This window comes from Eschrichtius robustus, chromosome 8 (genome assembly GCF_028021215.1).
Source record: "Eschrichtius robustus isolate mEscRob2 chromosome 8, mEscRob2.pri, whole genome shotgun sequence".
NCBI classification, from domain to species: domain Eukaryota; kingdom Metazoa; phylum Chordata; class Mammalia; order Artiodactyla; family Eschrichtiidae; genus Eschrichtius; species Eschrichtius robustus.
The window spans coordinates 7,172,803-7,198,885 of record NC_090831.1 but is presented as its reverse complement, the minus strand read 5'-3'; the positions used below and the strand labels follow the sequence as shown (position 1 = coordinate 7,198,885).

At 45.3% G+C, this 26,083-nt stretch overlaps 1 protein-coding gene across 2 annotated transcripts in view; it reads left to right on the top strand.

Moving 5' to 3' along the window:
• Window positions 1-26,083, top strand: part of VOPP1 (VOPP1 WW domain binding protein) — a 97,531-nt gene that overhangs the window by 23,304 nt on the left and 48,144 nt on the right. For both annotated transcript variants that reach the window (XM_068550246.1, XM_068550247.1), the window contains exon 2: window positions 21,133-21,191. In XM_068550246.1, the coding sequence (XP_068406347.1) occupies window positions 21,133-21,191 (59 nt within the window). The remainder of the gene's footprint in view (window positions 1-21,132; window positions 21,192-26,083) is intronic.

Here is a 26,083-nt window from a genome sequence, read left to right as displayed (position 1 = left end):
TGTTGTCTATTTGTTTTTGGCACAATATGTGTGTTTTTAGTCAGCTTTTAACTTTGAAAAGAGTTTAGAGTTATAGAAAAGTTGCAAAGCTAACGTAGAGCTCCTGTATACCTCTTACCCATTTTCCGCTAATTTAACATCCGATATTGCCACACTATATTTGCTAAAAAAAACAAACCTACTTTGATAATGTTACGATTAATTAAACTTCTGGCTTTATTTGAATTTCACTAGTTTTCCCTCTTGTGTCTTTTCCTGTTGCAGGATTCCATGTTGACTTTAGGCTTAGCTCAGTGTTACCCTAGCTTCCTGCCTGCCTTTCCCTTTTCTTTCCAGGTTCTCTTTGTGTAACCATTCTCAACCTGGGGCACTCCTGGGAAAGGGTACAGCTAACACAAACCCACGTGGGGGGCTTCTCAGGGGCCTCTGAAGCAGAATAGGGGCAGGCGGTGCCTGGGCACAGCTCAGACACCCCGAGCTCTGTCGGACGTGTAACCAGTGCGGCCCACAAGCTGGGACTCCAGCTGCAGTCATGTCTTTTATTTTTCCAGTCACACCAGGGTGTCATCATACCTGCATTTCTCTCTGGGTAAAGTCAGCGATGCCCACCTGGCCGGAAAGTGGGAGCAGGAAGGACACAGTGTGGACCGCACCCATGCGCGTCGGCCGTGCTGGGGCTGGCGGGTGGGCCCGGCCAGGCGCTGGCAGGTGGGCGAGCTCCTCCACCACAGCACCAGGGGCTCTTCACCTGGCCTCACCTGGTACCTTCTTTGCTAGAAGCCATGTTCACAGCTTATACTGACTATAAATGATGTTTGCTGTATGTAGCTGGTTTATTTTTATTAAGAAAGTGACATATGCATATCAGTGGAAACACTGAATCGTGCCAGAGCTTAAAACTAAGAAGAGTAGCCCCCTTATGCCTCTGCTGTGGTGGTCTGCTTCTGAAAGGCAACGACGTTCAACTTTTTTAGCTGGTTCATTTAATATTTGCCTCCAGATTTAAAAATAATGCACATATACTTCTAGCTGTAGACTCAGCGGTATTGGACATTATCTATTCAGTCTCTCTCCCTCTGTCCTCTCAGTGTATTCGGTTATAGCAATACACGTACGACACAGTTTGTATACAATATTTGGTTAAGTCCCTACCCAGATCCTCATTATTATGACTATTTAAATTTTGCTGACTGTTGAGCCATGTAGAATACTAACATTTTACATCTTTTATTGTACAACTTTTTTGTTTTTCCTTGAGTTCATAGAGGCCTCATTTTTTTTTTGTTTGTTTGTTTGTTTTTAATTTTTTTTTTTTTTTAAACTTTGGGTTTATTTATTTATTTATTTTTATGGCTGTGTTGGGTCTTCGTTTCTGTGTGAGGGCCTTCTCCAGTTGCGGCAAGTGGGGGCCACTCTTCATCGCGGTGCGCGGGCCTCTCACCATCGTGGCCTCTCTTGTTGCTGAGCACAGGCTCCAGACGCGCAGGCTCAGTAATTGTGGCTCACGGGCCCAGTTGCTCCGCGGCATGTGGGATCTTCCCAGACCAGGGCTCGAACCCGTGTCCCCTGCATTGGCAGGCGGATTCTCAACCACTGGGCCACCAGGGAAGCCCAAGGCCTCATGTTTTCATTAACTTAGTTTATTTAGTATGTGTGGCTGAGTTCCCAGGGTCTCCGCCAGCTCCGTAGGAATCCTCAACAGCATTTTCCAGAGTTTAACATCAGATGACATTTGTCAGTTCCAGTTCCCCGCTGGGGAGGTCCTCCCTGGCACCCTGAACTCTCTTTCTTGCCAATCACACTGTGTTCTCCTTGGGAAGAACATTCCGATATCAGAAAGATGACTGATCCTCTTTGAATTTTTTCCCATCTGATGGATCTTGGGATATTCTGGCTGATCACGTTTCTGTCTGCCTTGGCCTCTGGAAGCTGGGCGCCCACCTCCTTCATCCACCAGCCATACTGCCCCAGATCACCAACGCTGTGTTATTTCATGTATGTATTTCATTCCAGTTTCATCATATTGATATATTCCTCTTCTTGTTTCCATTTTGCTCAGCTGTCATTTTAAAAAAAATGTATCTTAGAAATTAACACAAACGAATACACGCTGGTTGCTCTTATATTTTTTTAAAGCAGTTTAATTGAGATATAATTCACATACCATACACTTTGCCCGCTTAAATTGTACAGTTCAATATATTCTAGTATATTCACAGGGTTATGCAACCATCACCATGATCTAATTTTAGAATATTTTTTACCTCCTGAAAGAAACCCCATACCCATTAGCAGTCACTCCCCATTCTGCCCCACCCCATGCCCAGCCCTAAGCAACTGTTGATCTATTTTCTGTCTCTCTAAATTTACTCGTTATGGGCATGTTATATAAATGGAGCGTACACTATGTGGTTTTCTGTGACTGGCTTCTTCCCTGTTATAGCACGTACTAGTACTTCATTGTTTTTTATTGCCCAGGAATAGGCCAAAGTATTTATTCATCAATTGATGTACTTTTGAGTTGTTTCCACTTTTTTTTATGAATAATGCTGCTATGAACATTTGTGTGCAAGTTTTTATGTGGATGTATGTTTTAATCTCTGTTGAGTGCATACCTGGGAATGAAATTGCTGGGTCATATGCTAACTGTTTAGCCTTTTGAAAATCAGCCAGACTGTTTTTCAAAGCGGCTGCACCATTTTATATTCTCAGAATCAATGTACGAGGGCTCCAGTTTCTCCACATCCTTGTCAACACTTTTCACTGTGTCTTTTTTATCACAGTCATCCTAGTGAGTGTGGTGTCTCATTGTGATTTTGACTTGCATTTTCTTAATGACTAATGATGTTGAGCATCTTTTTATGTGCTTATTGGCCATCTGTATTTCTTCCTTGGAGAAATATCTATTCAAATAATTGCCCATTTAAAGAAGAACAATTTTATTGAGTTATAATCCACATACATGCAATTCACCATTTAAAGTGAACAAGTCAGTGGTTTTAACATTCACAGCGTTGTGCAAGTGCATTGCCACAGTCAGTCTGAGAACATTGTCAACACCCCAAAAAGAAACTCTGTAGCCACTAACAGTCATTCCTTTGTCCTTTTTTCATGGGTTGTCTTTTTATTGATGAGTTTTAAGACTTCTCTATAGAAGTTGCTTATCAGCTGTAGGACTGGCAAATATTTTCTCCCATTCTGTGGGTTGCCTTTTTAACTTTCTTGATGGTCTCGTTTGCAGCATGACAGTTTTTTTTGTTTTTTTGGCTGCGCTGTGTCTTCATTTGTGGTGCGCAGGCTTCTCATTGCAGTGGCTTCTCTTGTTGTGGAGCACGGGCTCTAGGCGTGCGGGCTTCAGTAGTCGTGGCTCACGGGCTCAGTAGTTGTGGCTCATGGGCTCTAGAGCGCGGGCTCAGTAGTTGTGGCGCGTGGGCTTAGTTGCTCCGCAGCATGTGGGATCTTCCCGGACCAGGGCTCGAACCCGTGTCCCCTGCATTGGCAGGTGGATTCTTAACCACTGCGCCACCAGGGAAGTCCCAGCATAACAGTTTTAAATTTTGCTATAGTCCCGTTTATTTATCTGTTTTTTCTTTTGATACATTTGCTTTTGGTGTCTTTGCCTTGTGTTTTTAATTGGCATTTATTTCTATAGTCTCCTCAGACCTTTTCTGAGATCAAAGTCAGACATAAAAATAAATAGGACAAAGCTGTGTGGCAACGGCATGGACTCTGTCCAAATGCATCTCGGCAGGGAAATCAGTAATGAGTTTTCAATATCAAAGCCACACTGGAGGCAAGGACCTTTCCGGTGTCTGGAGGGATCAGTTGCCTTCAGGCGGGCTTCCCTAAATCTTCCTTTTTCAGCCTCTGCCTCAGGTTGGTGCGGGGCAGCAGGTGGAACCTGGAAGAGAGTTGGTCCTCGAGGCTGGTGAACCTCCAGCGCTGTAGCCAGTGCAGGGGCGCTCCACTCCTGCTGGGAGGCGGGCTGAGGAAGCACGGACGGGGGTCCCCAGCAGACAGTTCTGAGCCAGTCACAAGGACAGAGGGGAGTTCATTTATTTCATGAGCTAAGAAGGAATTGGTTGGCTAGCCAGGAAGTTTAGCCACATATATACCATTATTTCTGTGAGAAAACGGGTCCTAAATTCTAAATCATCAGTTTAGAAGTAGACTTTTGAAATGCGATCTCTGTCTAAGTTGGGCTGTACCTGTGCTCATTCATCAGTGTTCTTTTCAGTAGCTGTTGCACCGCATGAGGGCTGTGTGTGTGCAGTTTCATGTCCATTTATTGAGGCCGCCTATGAGCCTCACTGTGCCAGGATCAAGGCGGCGTGCCCGGGGCGGCCGTCCTCCTTTAGACCCCGCAGTCTGTTAAGGGAGAACATGAGCTCTGCCCAAGGCTGGTCTCAGTGGGCTGTGGCCCTTGCTCATGAAGAGCTGATTATCCAGATGTGAATTAGAGCCTTTTTTTCCTCTTCCGTTCAGACTCACATTTGGCCGTTTCATGGCTCATTAGTTTTAAGGACGGGCAGAGAGAGATGAATAGGGAAAAATAGGGAAAAATTGAATTCAGTTTGGAGCTTTTTGAAAAGTGGTGGATATGAACTGAAATGGCATTCTTAAATTATCTGGGGATTTCATCTATGTTGATCCTGTCCCATAGTTTCATAGAGAATTGATTTGATGGGTTTTTTTAAAACAAAATGAATGCACCTATATGGTTAAAAAGGGGTATGAAACGGAACGTGAGGGCCTCTCTCCCTCCCCAGTTCCTCCCCAACTCTAGAGTCTCTGCAGAGGTAGCTACTGTTAAGTTTCTTTTGCTGCCCTCTGAATTTTTTAAAAATGTATATACTAGATACCTTGTTAAAAGCACACAGATGGGATCATATTATACACAGTGTTCTGCATCTTGTTTCTTCTTTTTTCATAAGAGCTATTGCTTGGGACTGTTTCCATGTTGGCATGCACAGACCTACTACATTCCCCTTAGAACTGCAGAGTGTTCCTTTATATGAATGATCACGACTCTCTTAATCTGCTCTCTTTTGATGGACATTTAGGTAGTCTCTAGCTTTTTGTTATTACACACAGCGCCCCATGAAACTCTTGGGCAAGTGTCTATCTTTTGCTCTTCTGCAAGTTTACATTAATGGATTATTATGTTTGCCCTTAAACCATGAAAGGTCCTGGTTTACAGTGATTCTCAGCTGGGCCGTGGAATCGTGAGGCTTTGGATCGTAGGCTGGTTTGTTGTATATGGTTTGGGTGCGGCCTGGTAGGAGAGACTTGTATTCAGATTTTGTTTTTGAGAAGATACTGGAGCATTAAGTTAGAAAAGGACCCAAACGTATCGTCTGTTTTGGGGTGCTGAACTTAACACTTTGCGTCTTTGTAATACTTTGGAGGCTGGAAGGACCCTTGGCTAAATCTTTGCCTAGATTTGCAGACAGGCTGGAGGAAGTAGCTTGGTTAGAGAATGCAGGCCCAAGCAGGACACAGGTAGCTGTCCCGAGTGCGGAGAGCACGGGGGCAGAAGTGGTGAGCAGCACCTACTCTCTGTGGTCTACAGGAATAGACTTCGCAACGTTTCCTCTTCTAGAAGCACTTTCACAGTTAGATGGAGATACAGTCTGCAGAGTGGATCAGCGGTAAAAGCTCTCTGCCATGTCAGCTGGTGAGGACAGGTGTCTTGAAGCCCAGGGTCCGGGCGTGTGGGGACGTGGCAGGGGGTAGCTTGGCCTGACTGAGCCGGACAGGGGTTGGGCGATTGCGTCTGGTTGTGCGAGCCTCCCTGCTCGGACCTGCAGTTTTCCAGGCAGAGCTCTCGACCTCCTCGTTGGCTTGTGAAGAGCTAGCAAAAGAAACGAAGGGTGTAGACAGGAGATGGCCCTGCTCCATCTAACCCCTGCCCCCCCACCCCTAGTACCTGGCGTGGCAGTCAGCACTTACTAGCACTCACTAAGTGGGTTTTGGGAGGATGGACTTTTGTGGATAGTTTGGGAGTTGGAGTTTCGTTAAATGGTTTGGAGCAGTGGGAGAAGACCTGGAAGATACAGGAAGGTGGTTGTTTCTTGATGGCCAGGGAGAGGGTGGCAGTCCCATTTTCACGCTTTTACACATATTAGCTCATAGAGTCTTTATAATACCCTCAGCGAGGGAGATGTTATTATCTGCATTTAACGGATGAGGATATGAGTGGAGTCAGTGTTTTATTTATGGTCGATCTGTAATTGGTTTCGTTCGTGTGGCCTGTCGATGGCAGGTGACTGTGGGCCAGCCACTGACCGTGCTTCTTTGCTCTGTGTCTTTCCTGGCACCCAGCGTGATGCTGAACTGAACACAGGATATCCTTATCCATTCAGGTGGTCGTAGGGCTGATGGTTGAGTTTGCTGAAGCCTGGCGCAAAGTTTGGGCGTCTCTTCTCAGAAAGAAGAGTGTTGTTCGGATGTTGTACCTTATCTTCCCCAAAACTCGAACGCGAGGTTACTTTGTCTGACTTACAGTATGCCTCTACTTGCTCAAAAGCGGATGGCCTGATCGCTCTTCCCTGCTGGGTTTGGTTCATGTCGAGTTTCTTTCTTTTTAAATGTTTATTTATTTATTTATTTGGCTGTACCGGGTCTTAGTTGCGGCACGTGGGATCTTCGTTCCCGCACGTGGTACCTTCAGTTGCGGCATGTGGGATCTTTAGTTGCGGCACGCTAACTAACTCTTAGTTGCATCGTGTGGGATCTAGTTCCCTGACCAGGGATCGAACCTAGGCCCGCTGCATTGGGAGCGCCGAGTCTTAGCCACTGGACCACCAGGGAAGTCCCTCGATTTTCGCATAGTGAAAGCATCCTCAGGAATGATGTGCGAGCGAGAGTGCGAGCTGAGCTAGCTGCCTCGCCTTAGAGAGGCTTGAGAGAGGTGCATGGCTTGTCTTTCATGGCTCTGCTGAGCACTGTGGGTGCTCAGGGCACACAGATAGACTGTGGGGGAGCAGCCTTTCTCCCCACGGGTCCAGCTGGCTCCGGAAGAGGGTCCTGACAGCCCCTCCCAGTCAGGGAATTAGACAGGGTTAGGTTGAAAGGTCTTTGACTCACCATCGACATTCGGTCGGCTGTCAGAAAATGGCCAGTCCCCTCCCTCCACAAGTTTCTGACTACTTGGAGTTTCTATTAAACCCTCCACACTTCTTAGACACAACTTTAAATCCAGTTCTGCCCCCAGTTCTCCTGCCTCCGTCCCCAGTTCTGCTGCAAGAGCTGTGGATTTCACACTGTATGAATTCTATTCTGTTCACTTTCTGTGAGAGTTCTGGGGAGTTCGAGTGCATTTCCCGTCTTGCGGGGAGCAGCGCGGTGTGCCTGCATTGACCCGGGATGGGGTTGGGGGGAAGCGTGCCTTTCCTGCTGCTGACGCCCTGCCCGACAGTCGTCAGAACTGCTGCCCTGGCGTCACTCTCCCCAGCACCCCGGCCAGTGTCCTCCACTAACGGTGTTTTGTTTTCACGTCAGTCTTACTCTTCAGTCCTGCCCACGCCACGTGCCTTCCCATCACTCACGCCCTTCTTTAGGAGACGCGCCGGGATCTTGTCCCTCCTTGTTCCCTCACAGCACGTTGGGCTTTGAAGTTGTCTGCCCTCGCTGCGCTGAGGGTCGTTGCCTCGGTGTTAACTGGGAAGTGAGCAGGGCCGGGGTCCAAACTGCGGTGTGTTTAGTCAAATCAAATTAAAACTTTTGAGCAGGCAGAGGAGGAGGAGGAGGATACGTGAGCATTTCCACAGAAGCGTTTCCTGAACCCCTGCCCTGGGCCAGACACTGGCGGTCACAGGGCGGATGTGACAGGACCCCTAAACTCCCGAGGCGCCTGGTCTGCAGGAGGAGAGCACCCCAGCAGTGGGTGGGCAAGGGTGTGAAAGAGTGGGCCTCACACGGAAAGCACACAGGCACTTGGAGACAGCCTCATACCGGCTGCTGGGTGGGCGCCACGCACTCCCTGATGTAAGAGGGACAGTCCGTCCCACCCCCCCCCCCCCCCATCACAGCATGGGACGGCCCACCCCACGCTAAGCACGCCTCCAGCCTCAGCAGCCGGCCCATTCATACAACACTTTTAGGACCAAATAAGAGAATGCAAATGAAACTTTTTGTGCTAATGATTTTAGTAAAATTTAGAGCCCCAAGGAGAAAACTAACATCTCCTTTTCTGAAAGTTCAGGCAATTTTCATCCACGCGACACTGAGCCTGGCCCCAAACCTTGGGAACTGCAGGGAAGAGCATTGCAGGTGGAGATAAGGAAGATCTAGACTTGCCCTCAGGAGCTTGCCATCTAGAGGCAGGTGGATGGCAGGGGATGGAGGGTGGCTGTGGAGTGGCAGAGATTGGAGGTCTAGCGGGCTGGGGGCCGTGGCCAGGACCTTCCCTGCTTGTCTGGAGTTTAATCTGTCAGTGAGGCATTTTCAGGGTTTCTGGGGAAACCGGTACAGGCCAGGCTCTCTGAGCCCCACCACTTTTGCTTGTTCTGTCTAGGATATATATGCAATCCTGTCCGGGATCAAATTATATTCAGAAGGAAGGGTTTTGTGACCTCCAGGAAAAAGGAAAAGAAAGAAACGTGCAATGAATGGGGTTCACCAGGGAACCGCAAGCAGGGAGTTGGTGTGCTTGCTCTCCTTCCCTCTGGGTTGTCCTCTGCGGAGCCCTGGGTAGCCACCTGAGCCTTGTAAAGTCTCGTGAGAAGGGAGGGAGGCAGGTGCAGTGCCAGCAGCGCCCCGAGCCTGGCCTCCCGGGGTGCAGGAGGTCATGCGGGCTGTTGAGGATGCAGGAGCCTGCCCAGCCTGGGGCCCCGCTCTCCTGTCCCCGCTGGTCTCCACCTGCCTCTCCTCGTCTTCTTCATCCCCTCCTGTACCACGGGCAAGCTCACACACGCTCGCTCTTCATCTCCCGGCCCCAGACCAGGCTCGCTGACCAGGTGGGTGGGGAGGAGCTGGCCCTGGCGGGCTGGAGTGCTGTCTTGGGCGGTGCTGCTGTTCCCAGCTAGGAGCCCGAGGGGCCAGAGGCGGTGGAGGCTCTGCTGGGATGCTAGCGTGAGGTTCCAGCAGGCACGGGGTCAGGGTGCCAGGCGGCAGGTGGAGAAAGGTCCCCGGCTCAGGAGAGAACCCTGCACAGCGTTGTATTCTGGCCTGTGTTGTGCTCAGGACACCCGCAAGAGGGCCGCACTGGAGAAACGTGGGGGACTTGAGGTCAGACTTGGGGAAACTGCAGAGCAAACTCAGAAGCAGAAAGCCAGTTGGGGGCAATCCTGAACATCGGACTCTGAATGACAGACGGAGGCAGAGATGCAGCGTGAGGCTGTGGGCAGCCCCAGCCTCCCAAACAGCTGCCCGCCCCGGGGGTAGAATCGGCACGTGCTGCAGGCGACCGTTGCAGGACCTTGTCCTTGCCAGGACTGCAGAGGAGAAAATTGCATGAGAATTGAAGCTGAGTCCACCAGTGGAATTTGTCATCTGCTTGCATTTGCTTTTTTACCACCAGATGGTCTTCCTCTTCTCTCTCCATCCCCCGTTCCCTTAAGGGAAAAAAAAAAAAAAAAAAAGCCATACAAAACAATCTCCATCACAGATTTTAAAAAGCAGGACACAGTGACAGCTATTAGAACTGATAGCTGACAGAGCTAGGAGACAGAGCTATAAAAAGTTTGCTGACATTCTTCCAGAAATATGCTGCATTGGGCGGAAAGCCATGGCTGTCTACGATACTTAAAGAATTGCTTTCCTTTTTGACCTGAGTTCTGCTGTCCTCCTCCCTGTGGGTGTTTTCCCCCAGCCCACCCCAGCCCACTCCCTCAGTAGGAGAAAAGGTGAGGCGGCACCCAAAACAGAGCATCAAGAGGGTGATGTCCCCATGAGATCAGTTGAGTGTAGCCGCTGTCAGATGTGGGCAAGCAGGTCGTTCAGACTACGTGCCCTGGACTGTTTCAGGGCATATTTCTTTTCACTTTTTAAACTCATACGTTATGCACCGTATGCCTGCAAGGGCCAAGTGTGAGGTCATGCCGACGTGTCCCTGCCCTCCTGTTTGGGTGGTGACAGCGGGTAACGCCAAGCACTGCGCTCGTTGTGCATTTCCTGGAGAGAGGAGAGTCCAGGAGATGCCCGCATGGGGCTCAGACGGCACTGGGGCGGTCAGTTCAGCAGAGTCCTCCCAGGTAGATTCAGATCTAGGAGGAACTTCACGTTTAAGTTGAGACCTGAGGGAGGAGTGGCAGCTGCCGTGGGGTCGGCATGGGGATGCACCTGGTAAGTCGAAGCCGCAGGAGGAACAGGGCACAGGACGGGACTTGGGGGCACAAGCAAAGGGCCGCAGGTTCCTGCCCCAGGGTGAGGGGTGGGTCACATCGCCTCTGACCGTGGGGAGCCGCGTCAAATCTCAGCTCTTTTCACTCTCTTGTCCTCCTTACAGTTAGAAGCCAGACTTCTAGAAACCAGTCTGTCATCACACAATCCGACACACGTTCCTTCCAAAATATAAATCGAATAGGGAGGGCAGTACACAACCTAAGTTAGGGAATCCTTATCTACTCTTTTTGAAGTTTTTGCTCTCAAAGCTGCTGCGGTTACTAATCTTTCTAGGCATTCCTCTCCACACAAGTTGAGAAGTTGCTATTTTCTCCTCTGTCTGGTGGTTAAGTTTTGGGTCTGCTGGTAAGGACTTAGGCCCAGTATATATCTGTTATCCCATTTGGGGGGACTGTGTGATGTGGTTGGAAACAGCAGACCTTTCTCACATTCTCACTCACTGCCCATGAGGTCATTAAAGCAGCGTGTCCCCTGCCCCCCGGCCCCGCGGTTGCAGAGCTGCTCTGTTGGCCTTGCAGCTCTTGAGCTCTGGGCAGTGCCATTGAAAGGGGTGCCTTTCCTGGATTAGGCCCTTAGGGAGAGTCTGGTCTTTCTTTAGTGCTTTTGTTGGAATTGAGCCCATAACCAAGGTTGATTATATTCGTTTGTTGCCAGCAAATAACAGTAGCACTGCTGTTTCCATCTGTTATCACTGCTTTCAGATCATTCTAATTAAATCTCCTAGTCGTCAGTTTCTGAATGAATTATGTTTTGGGGCATTTGGAAAATTTGTCACATAAACCCTTTTGGCTGCAGTCCATGCATTCATTTCATGTTGTTTTGTGCCCCAAAGTTGCACCTCTGAGTATTTTTAGAAGCTAAGACCTCTCTTCTAAGGGCACGAGGGGTGGTTTTGTGGTTTGCCTCTAAGACGGGCTTTGGGCCCCCTTGGTTTGTGGTGGTTCATGGCAGGTCAGCCATTCTGAGCACCTTTGTTTTGATTTTGCTCTCAGAGATGCAGTAAGTGGTAGTTGAGATAGCTGAAGTATAATCCCTAATAACCCGTAAAAGGAGATGGAGGTGGGCTCTTCCATGTGGTTTCAATTGTCATTTTAGTTTTCTTCTAGACAGTGAAATGATGCCTAAAATAAATCTCATGCTGACTCCTTGTGAGAGATGTGTCCGATATCCCAAAGAATGAGATTATGGATTATTGTGGCACAGGAAACGGCAACGTCTATATGCTGCCAGAGAAAGTGCACAGACGTTAGAAACCGACTGACCTCATTCAAACCCAGCTTTCTGCTTGCTTCTTGTGTTACCTTGGCCAAGTTAATTCACCTCTCCGATACATAGTTTACTCATCTGTAAGTACATAAGCTACTTAATTCCCAGGGTTGTTACGCTGTTGAATGAGATTTCATATGAAAAGCCCCTGGAGGATAATAGGTTCTCCATAAATGGCGGCTGCTATTTTTACCTTACAATTGAGCTGGTGTGAAAAGATGCTCTACCTCATTATTAGGGAAATGCCAGTTAAAACCACAGTGGGATACCAGTACAATACCGGATGATAAATGTGGAGAAACTGGAAACTCATACATTGCTGGCGGGAATGTAAAATAGTGCGGCTGCTTGGAAAACAGGAGGTTCCTCAAAAAGTTAAAAGTCGGGTTGCCACATGACCCAACAATTCCACTCCTAGGTATCTACCCAAGAAATGAAGACACATGTCCACACAAAGACCTGCATGTAAATGTTCGTAGCAGCCTTATTCATAGTAGCCAAAACGAGGAAACAACCCAAATGAATGGATAACCAAATTGTGGTGTATCCATTCAATAGAATACTATTTAGCACTGAAAAGGAGTGAACTGCTGATAAATGCAACATTGATGGACATATGCAGACATAAAAGACTATAAGTTGTGTGATTCTTATTTACTTGAACCTTGTAGAAAAGGCAGAGCTATAGAGATAGAGAATTGGTTAGTGTTGCCTGGGCTGCAGTGGGAGCTGGGCTTGACTGCAGAAGGAAATGAGATAACTTTTGCGGGGGATGGAAATGTTCTAAAACTTGATTGTGGTGTTGTATGCACAGCTGCGTAAACTTCTAAAACTCAGCAAACTGTGCATTGAAAATGGGTGACTTTTAGGAATTCCCTGGCGGTCCAGTGGTTAGGACTCCATGCTTTCACTGCCGAGGGTCTGGGTTCAATCCCTGGTCAGGGAACTAAGATCCCACAAGCTGTGCAGCTCAGGCCCCCCAAAAAAAAACAAAAGAAAGAAAATGAGTGACTTTTATGGCTGTGATTTTGTGACTTATAGCGAGAAATATATATCCCTGTAAATGTGTCTGTTAGGTCAAGGGAGTGACTTTTGGAAAGCCGGTAGGTAGTCTAAGGGTGGGGGCTGCTTCCAGGGGAACCAGCCATGTGATTAGGGTATTGGAACTTTCAGTCCACCCCCAGATCTCCAGGGGAAGGGACAAGAGCGGGAGATTGAATCTGTTTACCAATGGCCAATGATTTCATCATGCCTGTGTAGTGAAGCCTCCATAAAAACCCAAAAGGATGGGGTTCACAGGCTTCCAGGGTGAGCACGTGGAGATTCGGGAAGAGCGGTGCACAGAGAACATGGAAACTGTGCCCTTCCCTTCCCCCATACCTTGCCCTATGCGTTGCTTCCGTCTGGCTGCTCCTGAGTTATATCCCTTTACAATACACCAGTGATCTAGCGAGTAAAATGTTTCCCTGAGTTCTGTGAGCTGCTCTAGCAAACTAACGGAACCCAAGGAGGGGGTCGTGGGAACCTCCAATCTATAGCTGGTTGGTCAGAAGCACAGGTGACAACCTGGACTTGCGATTGGCGTCCGAGAGGGGAGGGGAGTAGGGCAGTCTTGGGGGACTGAGCCCTTAACCTGTGGGCTCTGACGCTGTCTCCAGGTAGTGTCAGATGGAGTTGAATTGTAGGACCCCCGGCTGGTGTCGGAGCATTGCTTGGTGAGGGGGAAGCCCACGCACATCGGGCGTCAGACGAGTTGTGAGCGTGGTCATCGTGTGTGAGAGAAGCACAGGAGGAGTGTGGGTTTTCCAACACGGTGGTATATAAATTAAACCTCATGTTGAGCTAGAACTTGGATGACATGACAGTCTCATAAATTGCGCTTTCTATTTTTAATTATGTTAAAAAAATTACGTGGTTTTCAGAACTCTTGTGTTCAGGTGAACAGGAGCTCCTGCATGCCTGTTTTGAGTGCTTCAGGGGATCCTGTCTTTTGCACTAATTTAGGGTTATGTGCCCGCTGTTACCACAACAGCTTCTGATTATTGTTAGAGGAACTTAAGACTCAACAGAGAGATATTTGTAAAGTAACCCCAAAGAAATCACACTGTCCAAAAATAACACTATAAAGTTAAGCTTATATATAGTCCCATTCTTTTTCCTATGAATATACATTAATATTTATTTTTATATTGTTAAAATCAAGTATATGTAATGTGCTTAAGACTGACTGCATAAAATGAGCATTTTCCATGATGTTAAAATTTTTATAAATAACGGTTTTAATTACTGACTACGTGAGTATTTTTTCAGTAACCCCCTCTAGCCTTGTATATTCTTTTTCACAAACTTTGTTTATCTGTTACTTTTTATTTAATTCCTAGTTGGATAATGTTCACTTTTGTCAACCAATTATATTTCCTCAATTTCAATATCTCTTTATATCCACTCTCATATTCTTTATTGGACTGCAAATGATCTGCTTTTAAAAGTGACATTTATCACCAGTATTTTGAAATGTATCTTTTCATATTATTTTCTCTCTCCTATGATTTATAACAAAAATATACTATCTTAGATATACTATTTTACTGACTTTATTTTTCTTAGCAAACTATTCCCGTGCTATTGTATGCTTCTCTACAATGTCTTTTGGATGTGTTATAATATTGTTAGCCAAACCCATATTCTGAAAATTTTGGTTATTTCCAATTTTTATTAATAATATTTTTTCACAGTTGTTAATATTATTTCCTTGGGATAAATGTTAATAACCCTGTTTAAGTTATGTACATTTCAAAGGTTTTTTGACATATATTGAAAAATTGTCCTCCTGAGACATTACATTTATACTCCCAACAGTATTACGTGATATGTATTTTCCTTCATGCCCTCATCAACTGTAGATACTAGGTCTTTTTCTTTTTCATTAAATAATTTGATATATAAATCCATACTATTATAACTTACATTTATTTGATTACTAATGAACTACATCTTTTGAAATAGGTTTATTGACCTTTTGTGTTTCTTCTCTGAAGAATTCTCATTTCTGTTACTTTTATTTTTTTCCTATTGGGATTTTTATCCTTTCTTATTGAATTATATAAGCTCTTTATTGTTTAAGGGCATTAATCTTATTCTATTTGAATACTTTCCTCTATTTTCCCTTTAATTTCGGTGATCTAATTGAACTTGAGGAAATCTGCTCTCCTGTCATTCTTTTATGAAAAACCAAAGCAGATAAAGCAAAGAGGCTTTATTTAGAGTAAGTTATGAGAGTTCACAGAATTTTCCCAGGGATATGCAGCTGGGACTACTTATGTCTTATAGTCTCCATGACCCTAGAATCTTCAGGATATTAGTAGATAGTGCTATATCTCTGTTGGTTATTTGCTGGCCACATATGAATTCCTGATGTGGTTTCTTCTGTAAGACACTGGAAGATTTTTTATTTCTGTTTTCTTGAGTTTCTCTGCTTTTTTCCCTTTCATAAACGATGTTTATGAGCAACCTCATACTCTTGTTTCTAAAAACAACAACAACAACACAACAAAAACAAACACAAAAAAACCAAGGTTCCTTGGAAATGTGTTCCTGAAAAAAATGAATGTCCAGAAGCCCAAGGATTAAGTAATAAACACTTAGGGAATTGATTAAAATTCCAATACAGGAATTTAAAGCATGATCATTCCTATTTATTATTTGAAATTCAGAGACCTTGAGATAATTAACTGTCGCTCCCTCCATAAATTCTTTTTTTTTTTTTTTTTTTTTTTTGCATGGTTTTATTACGCGTTATTGGTTTTTTAAAAAATTAATTAATTAATTAATTTATGGCTGTGTTGGGTCTTCGTTTCTGTGCGAGGGCCTTCTCTAGTTGCGGCGAGCGGGGGCCACTCTTCATCGCGGTGCGCGGGCCTCTCACTGTCGCGGCCTCTCTTGTTGAGGAGCACAGGCTCCAGACGCACAGGCTCGGTAGTTGTGGCTCACGGGCCTAGTTGCTCCGCGGCATGTGGGATCTTCCTGGACCAGGGCTCGAACCCGTGTCCCCCGCATTAGCAGGCAGATTCTCAACCACTGCGCCACCAGGGAAGCCCTCCATAAATTCTTGATCAGACTTCAAGGCCTCTCCATGCCTCGTGCCTCTGTCCCTGGTCCTGAGCACAAAACCCGCCAACGTCTGGGAGGCTCCCTCTTTCAGACTGCAGAGTGTGGAGCCCATGCCAACTGGGCTGAACTGAACGCAGCCGGATCTCAAGGCGCATCTGAGTTCAGCTTTTGACGAATGTGAAAGCAGCACCTTGTCCCAGCACAGCACGGAGAGAGTCGTCGGGCTGATTTCTCCTGGGGCCTTCGCACCATTTCACAGCAAATTGTAGGCTTATTGGCCCCCGGACAGACTGGCTAAAGTTATTACCACAATAAGTAAAATAAGGCTCCTTACTCTCCAGGTGTGAGTGGGATTAGTTCTGTTAGTGAAGCCCTCGTTTGCCAGTTTGCTATTCATCTAAAGATCCCACCTAAACCGCCACTGAACAGAAGGAGGAGGGGTAGGATTTAGATAAAATCCTCAGTGCTTTGAATCCCTTCGACTTTGCTCTTGACTACCACGTGTCCCAAAGTCACAGGCGGATTCACTTCTCTCAGAGTCGGTCAGAATTGTGGTACAGCTATTCTTTGAACTTGCCATAGAAAAAGGATGTACTATTTTATTAAACAGTGGCATCCTGGTTCTTCCTATAGGCAGTAGAGATAGATGTAGAATAATTTATGTCAATATGAGGATGATTATTTGGGATTAGCAAGGATTTGTTCTTTGGGGCTTATTTAGATCTTGGCTAACTGTGGATAACTATACTTAGGAGGGCTTAACTACATTTATAGGTATCCTAGTCCTTCAATAACAGACCACCGGGATTCTTTCCTGAGTACAGATGTCTTACAAGCCTTTCCAGTTTAAAGCTTAGGTTCCCTCACTTGGATTGCTTCTGACAGTAGATGTTCTCTCACAATTCCACAGATTTCTGCTTTGTTAGTAGTTTATAAATTGTATGTTGCTACTCTTTACACTCTCTTCAGGAGGGAGATGGTTGTACTATTAGTGCTTCCACTAGACACATCATGAGCTCTTTGAAGGCCTCCCGTTTGCCCGGAACCTGGTAGAGCATCCTGGCTATTGTGGGCGCCCAATCCGTGACACAAAGTAGCCGACCTGACCTCTCCTAACAAGTGTGTTTTCTGTTTCAGTAGATGGTCAGTTTTTGAGACATCGCGGTAGTATCTTTGCAGAATGCGTAGAGCTACTTTTAGGGGTAGACATAAAACCCTGAAATTGATTTTCTTTTCCCCCCATATTTACTTTTCAAAGTATTTTTGGAGAGGGGCTTATTGTTTTTAGGGAGATTTTGGAAAACTGCATACCACAGAGTTTTCCAAAGTGTAAGGTATTACATATTTAGAATCTTTGCTCTCAAGAGGTTCGGAAGCATGGCTTCTGCTTAAATGATAGATGATCATGGGAAAAATGAGCCTTGGAAGTCATTTGTTCTAGAGAATTGAGAAAGCTGGCTTCAGGGTGCGCATTTCGGGATAGAGTTGCTAGCTGGCTGTGGGATTTAGTGAGCTGTACCCCGGTCTGGCCAGGCATTTAGATATATTCAGTCTCAGTTACTTCATAAAGCCGTCTTATACATTCCGCAGGGAGGAGTGTCTGTCCTGTTATATTTATTTTTTATTTTTTTATAACATCTTTATTGGAGTATAATTGCTTTACAGTGGTGTGTTAGTTTCTGCTGTATAACAAAGTGAATCAGCTGTACATAAACATATATCCCCATATCTCCTCCCTCTTGCGTCTCCTTCCCATGCTCCCTATCCCACCCCTCTAGGTGGACACAAAGCCCCGATCTGTCCTGTTTTAGAAGTAAGGAAGCTGAGATCCAGACTAACTGGCGACATGGCTGGTGAGGGGCAGTCAGGATTGGAACCCAGTTTTCTAGGCTTTAATCCATCCTTCCTCTGTGGGGTGGATTCATCCTGGCCCCTGTGCCGTGGAACCTGGCACAGTGCCTCTGTCTGCTTTTCCCCATGCTGCCATCTGCCTGCCTATGGGGTTGCCTCTGACAGCCCAGCATTGTTGGGGAGTATTCTGGAAAGCCCCCCCTCACTCATCCTTTACAAACTCCCATTTTGACCACATCTGCAAAGTTCCAGCTGTCTGGCTCCGCCCTGAATCCTGGTGTTTATGCTGATTTGGAAATTGGAATCAGTAGGCTAATAACTGTGGCTCTGCTGGTGGATTTTCACTTGGCAGGAACCGGCTCTCCATCCTGGGTGGCTTCCAGCAGGAATCTCCCTCTGCACTTCCTACCTGTGGAACCTAATCTCCATTTTTAACACGAGGCCTCTCGGATGCTGTGCAAACCGACTTTGATCCCGGTGTGCAGTTAACCAGCGTTTACTGGAGGAGAGGCTCAGCGATGGAAAGGATCAGAGCTCCCCAGTCCTCATTCAGTGTTTTTCGGTTGATTAGTGAAATGTGACTTGTGTTCTTCCTATTATCCAGCTGTAAAATGATATAATAATGTGTTAACTTTTGTGAAGTACCAGATACACGTGTTGCTACAGTATCGACATTCCTTACAGGAAAGCTGTTGTAAAAGTCCAGCGTCCAAAAGTAGTGAAGAAGTTGCCTGGATATTAGCGAATTTCAAGAACTTAACTTCTAGGCAGCTCAGTTTAAAAGGGATTTTTCTCTTCTGTCTCAGGAAATATGGCCGCAGCATTTTGTTAAGAGAATCTTTAATAAAGGAACAAATGGGGTTAACACTTTAAAAATTGGTCTTATTTGAGTGGCTTAGTGAAAGATGGTGAAAGGTTATCAGCAAAGAACTGAGTTAGAGTAACCAACAAGCACCAGTGGAGTTACTGGATACCCCAGCAAACGCTGGGAAGGGATTGTGGGAGGTCTGAGCCAGAGTGGGTGGAACTAGTGACCTTGGCATCTGAGGGCCCAGGAGGACCACCAGGAGGAGAGGGTGTTCTTCTAAGTTCCGTGTGAGCGTTAATCCCAGCTCCCTCCACGTGGTTACTCCTAGCAAAGTGGTGGCCTGTGTAGGAGCTCCGTGATGGCACTTAGGGCATCTCTTTGGGCCGGGGAGAGTGGATTTTAAAAAAAATCTGGACCCGTTGCCCTGAGTCTCCATTGAGACGCCTTTTTGGGGTGGCCAAGGCAGCAGGAAGGGAGGGGTGTTGGACTTGGGCTCTGGTGTCCTGAGCTTTGGGACTGGCATCAGGGTCACCGTTTCTTGACTGTGTGTGGAACTTGAGTGTCAAATTCCAGGAAAGTGTGTCTGTCTCTAGTGGTGATGGAGACTGAAGAAGAGACGTTGGAAATGCCACCTGGAAATAAGACGCAGTTTCTCAGTTTATCGTAGAAGACTCTAGTGAAATGAGTTGTAATTTAGGGCAGACACCTGAAATTGCTCTTCCTTGCCAAAATAAATTGAGTTCTTCAGCTGTCTGAACTTCATTTCTTGAACTGGACAAGAGCTAACCTAGTCTAAATTAAACCCATTTTCCATTAATAAAACTGGGTCACTTCAGGCTGCCTGAATGTGCTTCTGAGTGTCTTAAAGCATATATATTTTTTAAAAATCCCATGTTTCATGCTCTTTTCATAACTCATCTAATTTAGCCAGCATAACACATAGCTATTTTTTTTAATTTATTTATTTTTTTGGCTGTGTTGGGTCTTTGTTGCTGCGCACGGGCTTTCTCTAGTTGCCGCGAGCGGGGTCTACTCTTTGCCGTGGCGCGCGGGCTTCTCATTGTCGTGGCTTCTCTTGTTGCCGAGCACGGGCTCTAGGCGTGCGGGCTTCAGTAGTTGTGGCTCGCGGGCTCTAGAGCGCAGGCTCAGTAGTTGTGGCGCATGGGCTTAGTTGCTCCGCGGCATGTGGGATCTTCCCGGACCAGGGCTCGAACCCGTCTCCCCTGCATTAGCAGGTGGATTCTTCACCACTGCGCCACCAGGGAAGTCCAACACATAACATTTGAACTCACCTCTCCCTTGGCATTCTGCAGTAGATTTGGCGTCTGTTTCTGAACTTCTACAGCTGTCAGGCAGACTGAGGGAGGAGGGCATCACCATACACCCGCGGGGGTAGGGGCTGGACAAGACAGTTTGTCCCTGCCTCGCCCAAAGAAAGCTTTGTTTTCACTGTGCCTTTTCCTGCTGGTAGGGGCCCATGAACGTGGATCATGGAGGTAGGAAGTTGTGTATTTTTAAAGTGATGGCATGAGTGAGTAGTTTTAGAAGAGCCTTGCTCAGCTAGGTCAGAGCGTTTCTGCTTGGAGCTCTCGCTTGGAGTTGGTGCCACTGGCTTCCTCTAACTTGTCAGGTGTTTGAGATACTGAAGCCTCCAGGGTGGCATCGCACCTGCTCTGCCCTGCCCTCCCCTCCAGAAAGTTCAGCATCAACTTCCTTGGAAAGCACGGGGAAGTCCCTCCTTGTCCCCCTCTTCCGTCTTTCTCCTCCCTGGGAATGAGCAAGGGCAGGGCCCCCGCGGATGCGTCAGGTCAGTTCTGCCTCACAGAGTCTGGCAGACATAGGTGCCCACTGGGGAATCAACGACTTGAATATGGCTTTTGGAAGACAGTGGACCCTAGAACAACGTAGCTTTGAACTGCATGGATCCACTTATACCTGAATTGTTTTCCGTGGTAAATACGACAGCACTACACGATCTGTGGGGACGGAGGGCTGACCAAAGTTCTACGTGAATTTTCAACTGTGTGGACAGTGGGTACCCCGAACCTCCGCGTTGTTCGAGGGTCAGCTGTATTCTGAAATATAAAGGTCTAGAAATGTTAAGACTCTGGGAAATGTCTTTCAAAACCAAAAGTTGGGGGAAATCTTTGTAATAATTTACTTCTATCATTCTTTAGATATTTGAAGTATCATACCATGTGCATTTTTAAAAATGGATTTTTTTTTTTTTTTTTTGAATGGATTGTTTTTAATCCGCATTTTTAATGAATTATTCATCCCCATTTATTTATTTATTTATTTATTTGGCTGGGCTGGGTCTTAGCTGCGGCACACGGGATCTTCGTTGCAGCCTGCTGGGTCTTTAGTTGCGGCATGCAAACTCTTACTTGCGGCATGTGGGATCTAGTTCCCTGACCAGGGATCGAACCCGGGGCCCCTGCATTGGGAGTGCGGAGTCTTAGCCATTGGACCACCAGGGAAGTCCCCCCACCCCCTTGTATTTAGAGCTATGAAAAGCTAGAAAAATTATAGGGAAATAGATGTTTTCCTATGTTTTCTTCTCTTTTAAAAATTTTGAAGAAATAACAAGTCACGTTGGGGGTGGATCGCCCTCTAGTTCATCGTCCCCCCAACCCCTGCTTCTCACACTTTAAGCTGCATTCACTCATCCTTCCTTCTTTCTTTTCGTGAGATCTTCTCAACAATATGCAAACTACTTTTCACTGACAAAGCTTTTCTTCTCTTTCCAGTGCACAGAGGCCAAAAAGCATTGCTGGTATTTTGAAGGACTCTATCCAACCTATTATATGTAAGTATTTGCACTTCTCTGTTGGTTTGATTCTGTGGTCACATCTTTCTCTGGGAATTATTTCTTTCGTAGGTCACAGGACTGGTTATGGGATGGGGCATGCCCAGCCTCACGAGGCCTCCACCCCTGGTTTCACCTGCATCCGCCCCGCAGTGAGCGGGCGACCTCCCTAAGGATGCTCTCCCTGCCCAGACCAGCTGCTCTGAGGACAGCGTGGAATTCCGGGTGCTCTGTTCTGTGAGGCGTGTTAGCTTGTACATGATTGCTCACAAAGGGCAAAATGTCTGAACAAGGCCAGAGTTATGCTGGTTTATATAAATCTTCCTAGGCAAAGGGAGCGAAGGTAGTGGGAAAGAATTTTGAACTTGAGCAGGACAGGACAAAGTACTTAGCTCGGCTGCTGTGACTGTGAGAGAGAGAGAGAGAGATGACGGTGATCACAAGGGTCACCCAGCCTGGCCCCTCCCCAGGCAGGTGCAGTCAGCCTTGTATGGCTCTTGGCTCAGGGCAGATTATGCCTCTTCCTGTGCCCTCAGCACCTGCCAATATTACTCCTTTTTTTTTTTTTAAAGATTGATTGATTGATTGATTGATTGATTGATTGCTATGTTGGGTCTTCGTTTCTGTGCGAGGGCTTTCTCTAGTTGCGGCAAGCGGGGGCCACTCTTCATCACGGTGCGCGGGCCTCTCACTGTCGCAGCCTCTCTTGTTGTGGAGCACAGGCTCCAGACGCGCAGGCTCAGTAGTTGTGGCTCACGGGCCGAGTTGCTCCGCGGCATGTGGGATCCTCCCGGACCAGGGCTCGAACCCGTGTCCCCTGCATTGGCAGGCAGATTCCCAACCACTGTGCCACCAGGGAAGCCCCGCCAATATTACTCTTATTAAAGCATTGCCATATTTTCTCCCTATTGTTTTTCTGTATTTTTAATATCTGCTGTGTTAGCCACTAGCTCTGCTGAGCCACCTGCCTAGGTGGCCAGATTAACTCTCTAGATTATTAATTATTATTTTTGATAGTGTTTTGAAGTTCCGTAAGTTTTGAGTGGAATGAGCCAAATTAATTTTTCCCAAAAACTCTTGTATTGAATTTTGTGAAACATGAGAAATTTCAGTAATGCATATAATTGTGTTATAGCAGAAACACTCTCTTTTCTAGTACATAGGGAGATTGGACAGGAAATAGTACACATAGTAGCAAAGAGGACTAGTTCTTAATTGGCCAGGGTGTATGTTTTTCTTACCTGGCATTCTTCGAGAGTTTTTAAACTCAGAGAGACCAGTGTAGTTGGGGAAGGTTGCTGGGCTGTGAATGGGGACGTAGCACAGGGAAATGGGCAGTTTTCCAGCCTTGGTTTCGTATCAACAAGCAGGAGTCCTTACTGCCCTACATGGTGGGAGTCCTGGCAGAAATCCCCTGCAACTGCAAAAAGACAAAATCCACTTGGAAGGTAAAGCAGCAGCAAAAGGGCTTCGGTTCTAATTACAGAGTTGTCAGGTTGCAGAAAAATGGTTGTGGGATAACAGGGAGGTGAAAAGTTTGGTTCTTAGTACAGTGGGTTTTCCTTGGGAAGCTTTAGTTCTTGATTCAACTTCTTACGCAGGTGTGGATCAACTGTGTCTTCCTTTGTGCTCTTTCTCCAGCTGTTTTGTAGATCAGCTGAGGAACCGTTTCCCGGTTTTTCAGAGGTTGGTAGTCAGAGGTCCTTGCTGTTCTTGTACTTACTTGCTTGTTTGTTCCTTCATACATTTATTTATTCACTGCATATTTTGAAAGTGTTTTTGCATTGACAGAAAATACAGAGACAAGCCCTGTTTTGTCACTCAGACCTGCTGGTTTGGATTCCTTTCACCTCTCTTCTCTGCTGATAGTGAGGGGAAGGGTCCTAAAAATTAAAAAGTAAAGTCACTCTGCTTTTAGAGTACTGAAGCTCAGTATAAAAGTAACAAAGGTGACATTCATTGAGCACTTAATATAGGCTAGGCACTGTTTTATGTCCCTTACATGAATTTATGTCACTTAACCCCCTAGCCGCTCTGATCTTTCTTTTCCTCTCCTCTCTGTTCCCACTGCCTTCACCTGAGTCCATACCTCTGTCAATGCTCATCTGAAGCACTGTATAAACTCCCCCCGCCCAGTGTTACTGAGCTATAATTGGCATATAACATTGTATAGGTTTAAGGTATATAACGTGATGATTTGATACACTTATGTATTACAAAATGATTACCACCATAGCGTTAGCTAACACCTACATCACATCACATAATTATATTTTTTTGGTGATGAGAACATTTAAGATGTACTCTTTTAGTAACTTTAAAGTATATAATAAAGTATTATTAACTATAATCACCCTGCTGTGCATTAGAGCCCCAGAACTACTTATTTATCTTATAACTGGAAGTTTGTACACCTTAACACGTCTCATTCCACACCCCCTGCCCCAGTCCCTGGTAACCACCATTCTACCCTCTTTTTCTTTTTTTTTTATAAATTTATTTATTTATTTATTTATTTATTTATTTATTTATTTATTTTTGGCTGCATTGGGTCTTCATTGCTGCTCACGGGCTTTCTCTAGCTGTGGTGAGCAGGGGCTACTCTTCATTGCGGTGCGTGGGCTTCTCCTCGCGGAGCACGGGCTCTAGGCGCACGGGCTTCAGTCGTTGTGGCACTCAGGCTCAGTAGTTGTGGCTCGCGGGCTGTAGAACGCAGGCTCAGTAGTTGTGGCGCACAGGCTTTAGTTGCTCCGCGGCATGTGGGATCTTCCTGGACCAGGGCTCGAACCCACGTCCCCTGCGTTGGCAGGTGGATTCTTAACCACTGCGGCACCAGGGAAGTCCTACCCTCTTTTTCTAAGAGTTCTTTTTTTTAGATTCCACATATAAGTGAGATCATACACTATTTATCTTTCTCTGTCTTATTTCGCTTAGCATAATGCCCTCAAAGTCCATCTATGTTGTTGCAAATGGCAGGATTTCCCTCTTTCTCAGGACTGAATAAAATTCCATTGTGTATATATGTACCAGATCATCTTTATCCATTCATCCATCGACACAGGTTGTTTCCATGTCTTGGCTATTGTGAATGATGCTACAATGAACCATAGGATTGCAGATACCTCTTCGAGATCTTGTTTCCATTTCCTTTGCGTATACACCCAGAAGTAGAATTGGCAGCTCTATTTTTAATTTTTTACTGTTCTCCGTAGTGGCTGTACCAGTTTACATTCCTACCAACAGTGCACAGGGTTCACATTTTTTCCACACCAACACTTATCTTGTCTTTTTGATGACAGCCATTCTAACAGGTGTGAGGTGACACCTCTGTGTGGTTTTGGTTTGCATTTCCCTGATGATTCGTGATGTTTGAGCACATTTTCATGTACCTGTTGGCTATCTCCGTGTCTTCTTTGGAAAATGATCTGTCCAGTTCCTCTGCCCATTTTTTAATTGGATTATTTGGTTTTTTTGCTGTTGAGTTATATGAGTTCCTTGTGTGTTTTAGATATTAACCCCTTATCTGATATATGGTTTGCAAATATTTTCTTCCATTCAGTAGACTGCCTTTTCATTTTGTTGAGTGTTTCTTCTGCTGAACAGAAGTTTTTTAGTTTGATGTAGTCCCTTTTGTTTTTTGTGTTTTTGTTGTTTGTGCTTTTGGTGTCATGTCCAAAGTCATTGCCAAGACCAGTGTTGAGGAGTTTCTTCCTTACAGTTTCTTCTAGGAGTTTTAGATCCATTTCAAGTTAATTTTTGTGAGTGGTGTAAGATAGGGGTTCAATTTCATTTTTCTGCATGTGTTTCTTCAGTTTTCCCAGTGCTATTTGTTAAAGAGACTATCTTTCCCCATTGGATGCTTTTGGCTCTCGTGTTAAATATTAGTTGGCCATTTATGCTAGGGTTTATTTCTGGGCTTTTTATTCTGTTCCATTGGTTAGTGTGTCTATATTCATGTCAGTAACAAACTGTTGTATTACTGTAGGTTTGTTGTGTAATCTGAAGTCCGGGAGTGTGATAGATACCTCCAGCTTAGTTCTTTTCAGGGTTGCTTTGGCTATTCAAGGTCTTTTGTGATTCCATACAAATTTTAGGATTGTTTTTTCTATTTCTGTAAAAATGCCATTGGAATTTTGATAGGAATTCCAGTGATGCTATAGATGACTTTATAATGGATCTCCTTTCATTCTCTTCTCCCGTCAAGTTCTCACTTCTTTCTAAATTATTGAAAATTTTGTGTCACTCTCCTACTTAAAAACATCAGGAACAAAGTTCAAATCCTTAGCCAACTGTAAACAGGTTTCCATGATACTTGGCTGGTTTTATCTTCTTTATTGTGAGCCCCATGAAGGCAAGGCCCATAGCTTTATTTAAAAAATTTTCTTATTTGTCTTTTTTTTTTTTCAATTGAAGTAAAGTTTATTTACAGTGTTGTGTTGGTTTCAGGAGTACAGCAAAGTGACTCAGTTATTTATATATATATATATATAAATATATATATAAAAGAATATATATTCTTATATATATATATAAAGAATATATTTTCTTATATATATTCTTATCAGATTCTTTTCCATTATAGGTTGTTACAAGATATTGAATATAGTTCCCTGTACAACAGTAGGTCCTTGTTGTTTATCTATTTTATCTAGTAGTTGTGCCTGTTAATCCCAAACTCCTAATTTATCCTTCCCCCCTTCCCCCTTTGGTAGCCATAAGTTTGTTCTCTATGTCTGTGAGTATATTTCTGTTTTCTATTAATGAACTTATGTAAGTTCATTTGTATCGTTTTTTAGATTCCACATATAAGTGATATCATATGATATATGTCTTTGTCTGGTTTACTTCAGCTTAGTATGATAATCTCTAGGTCCACCCATGTTGCTGCAAAT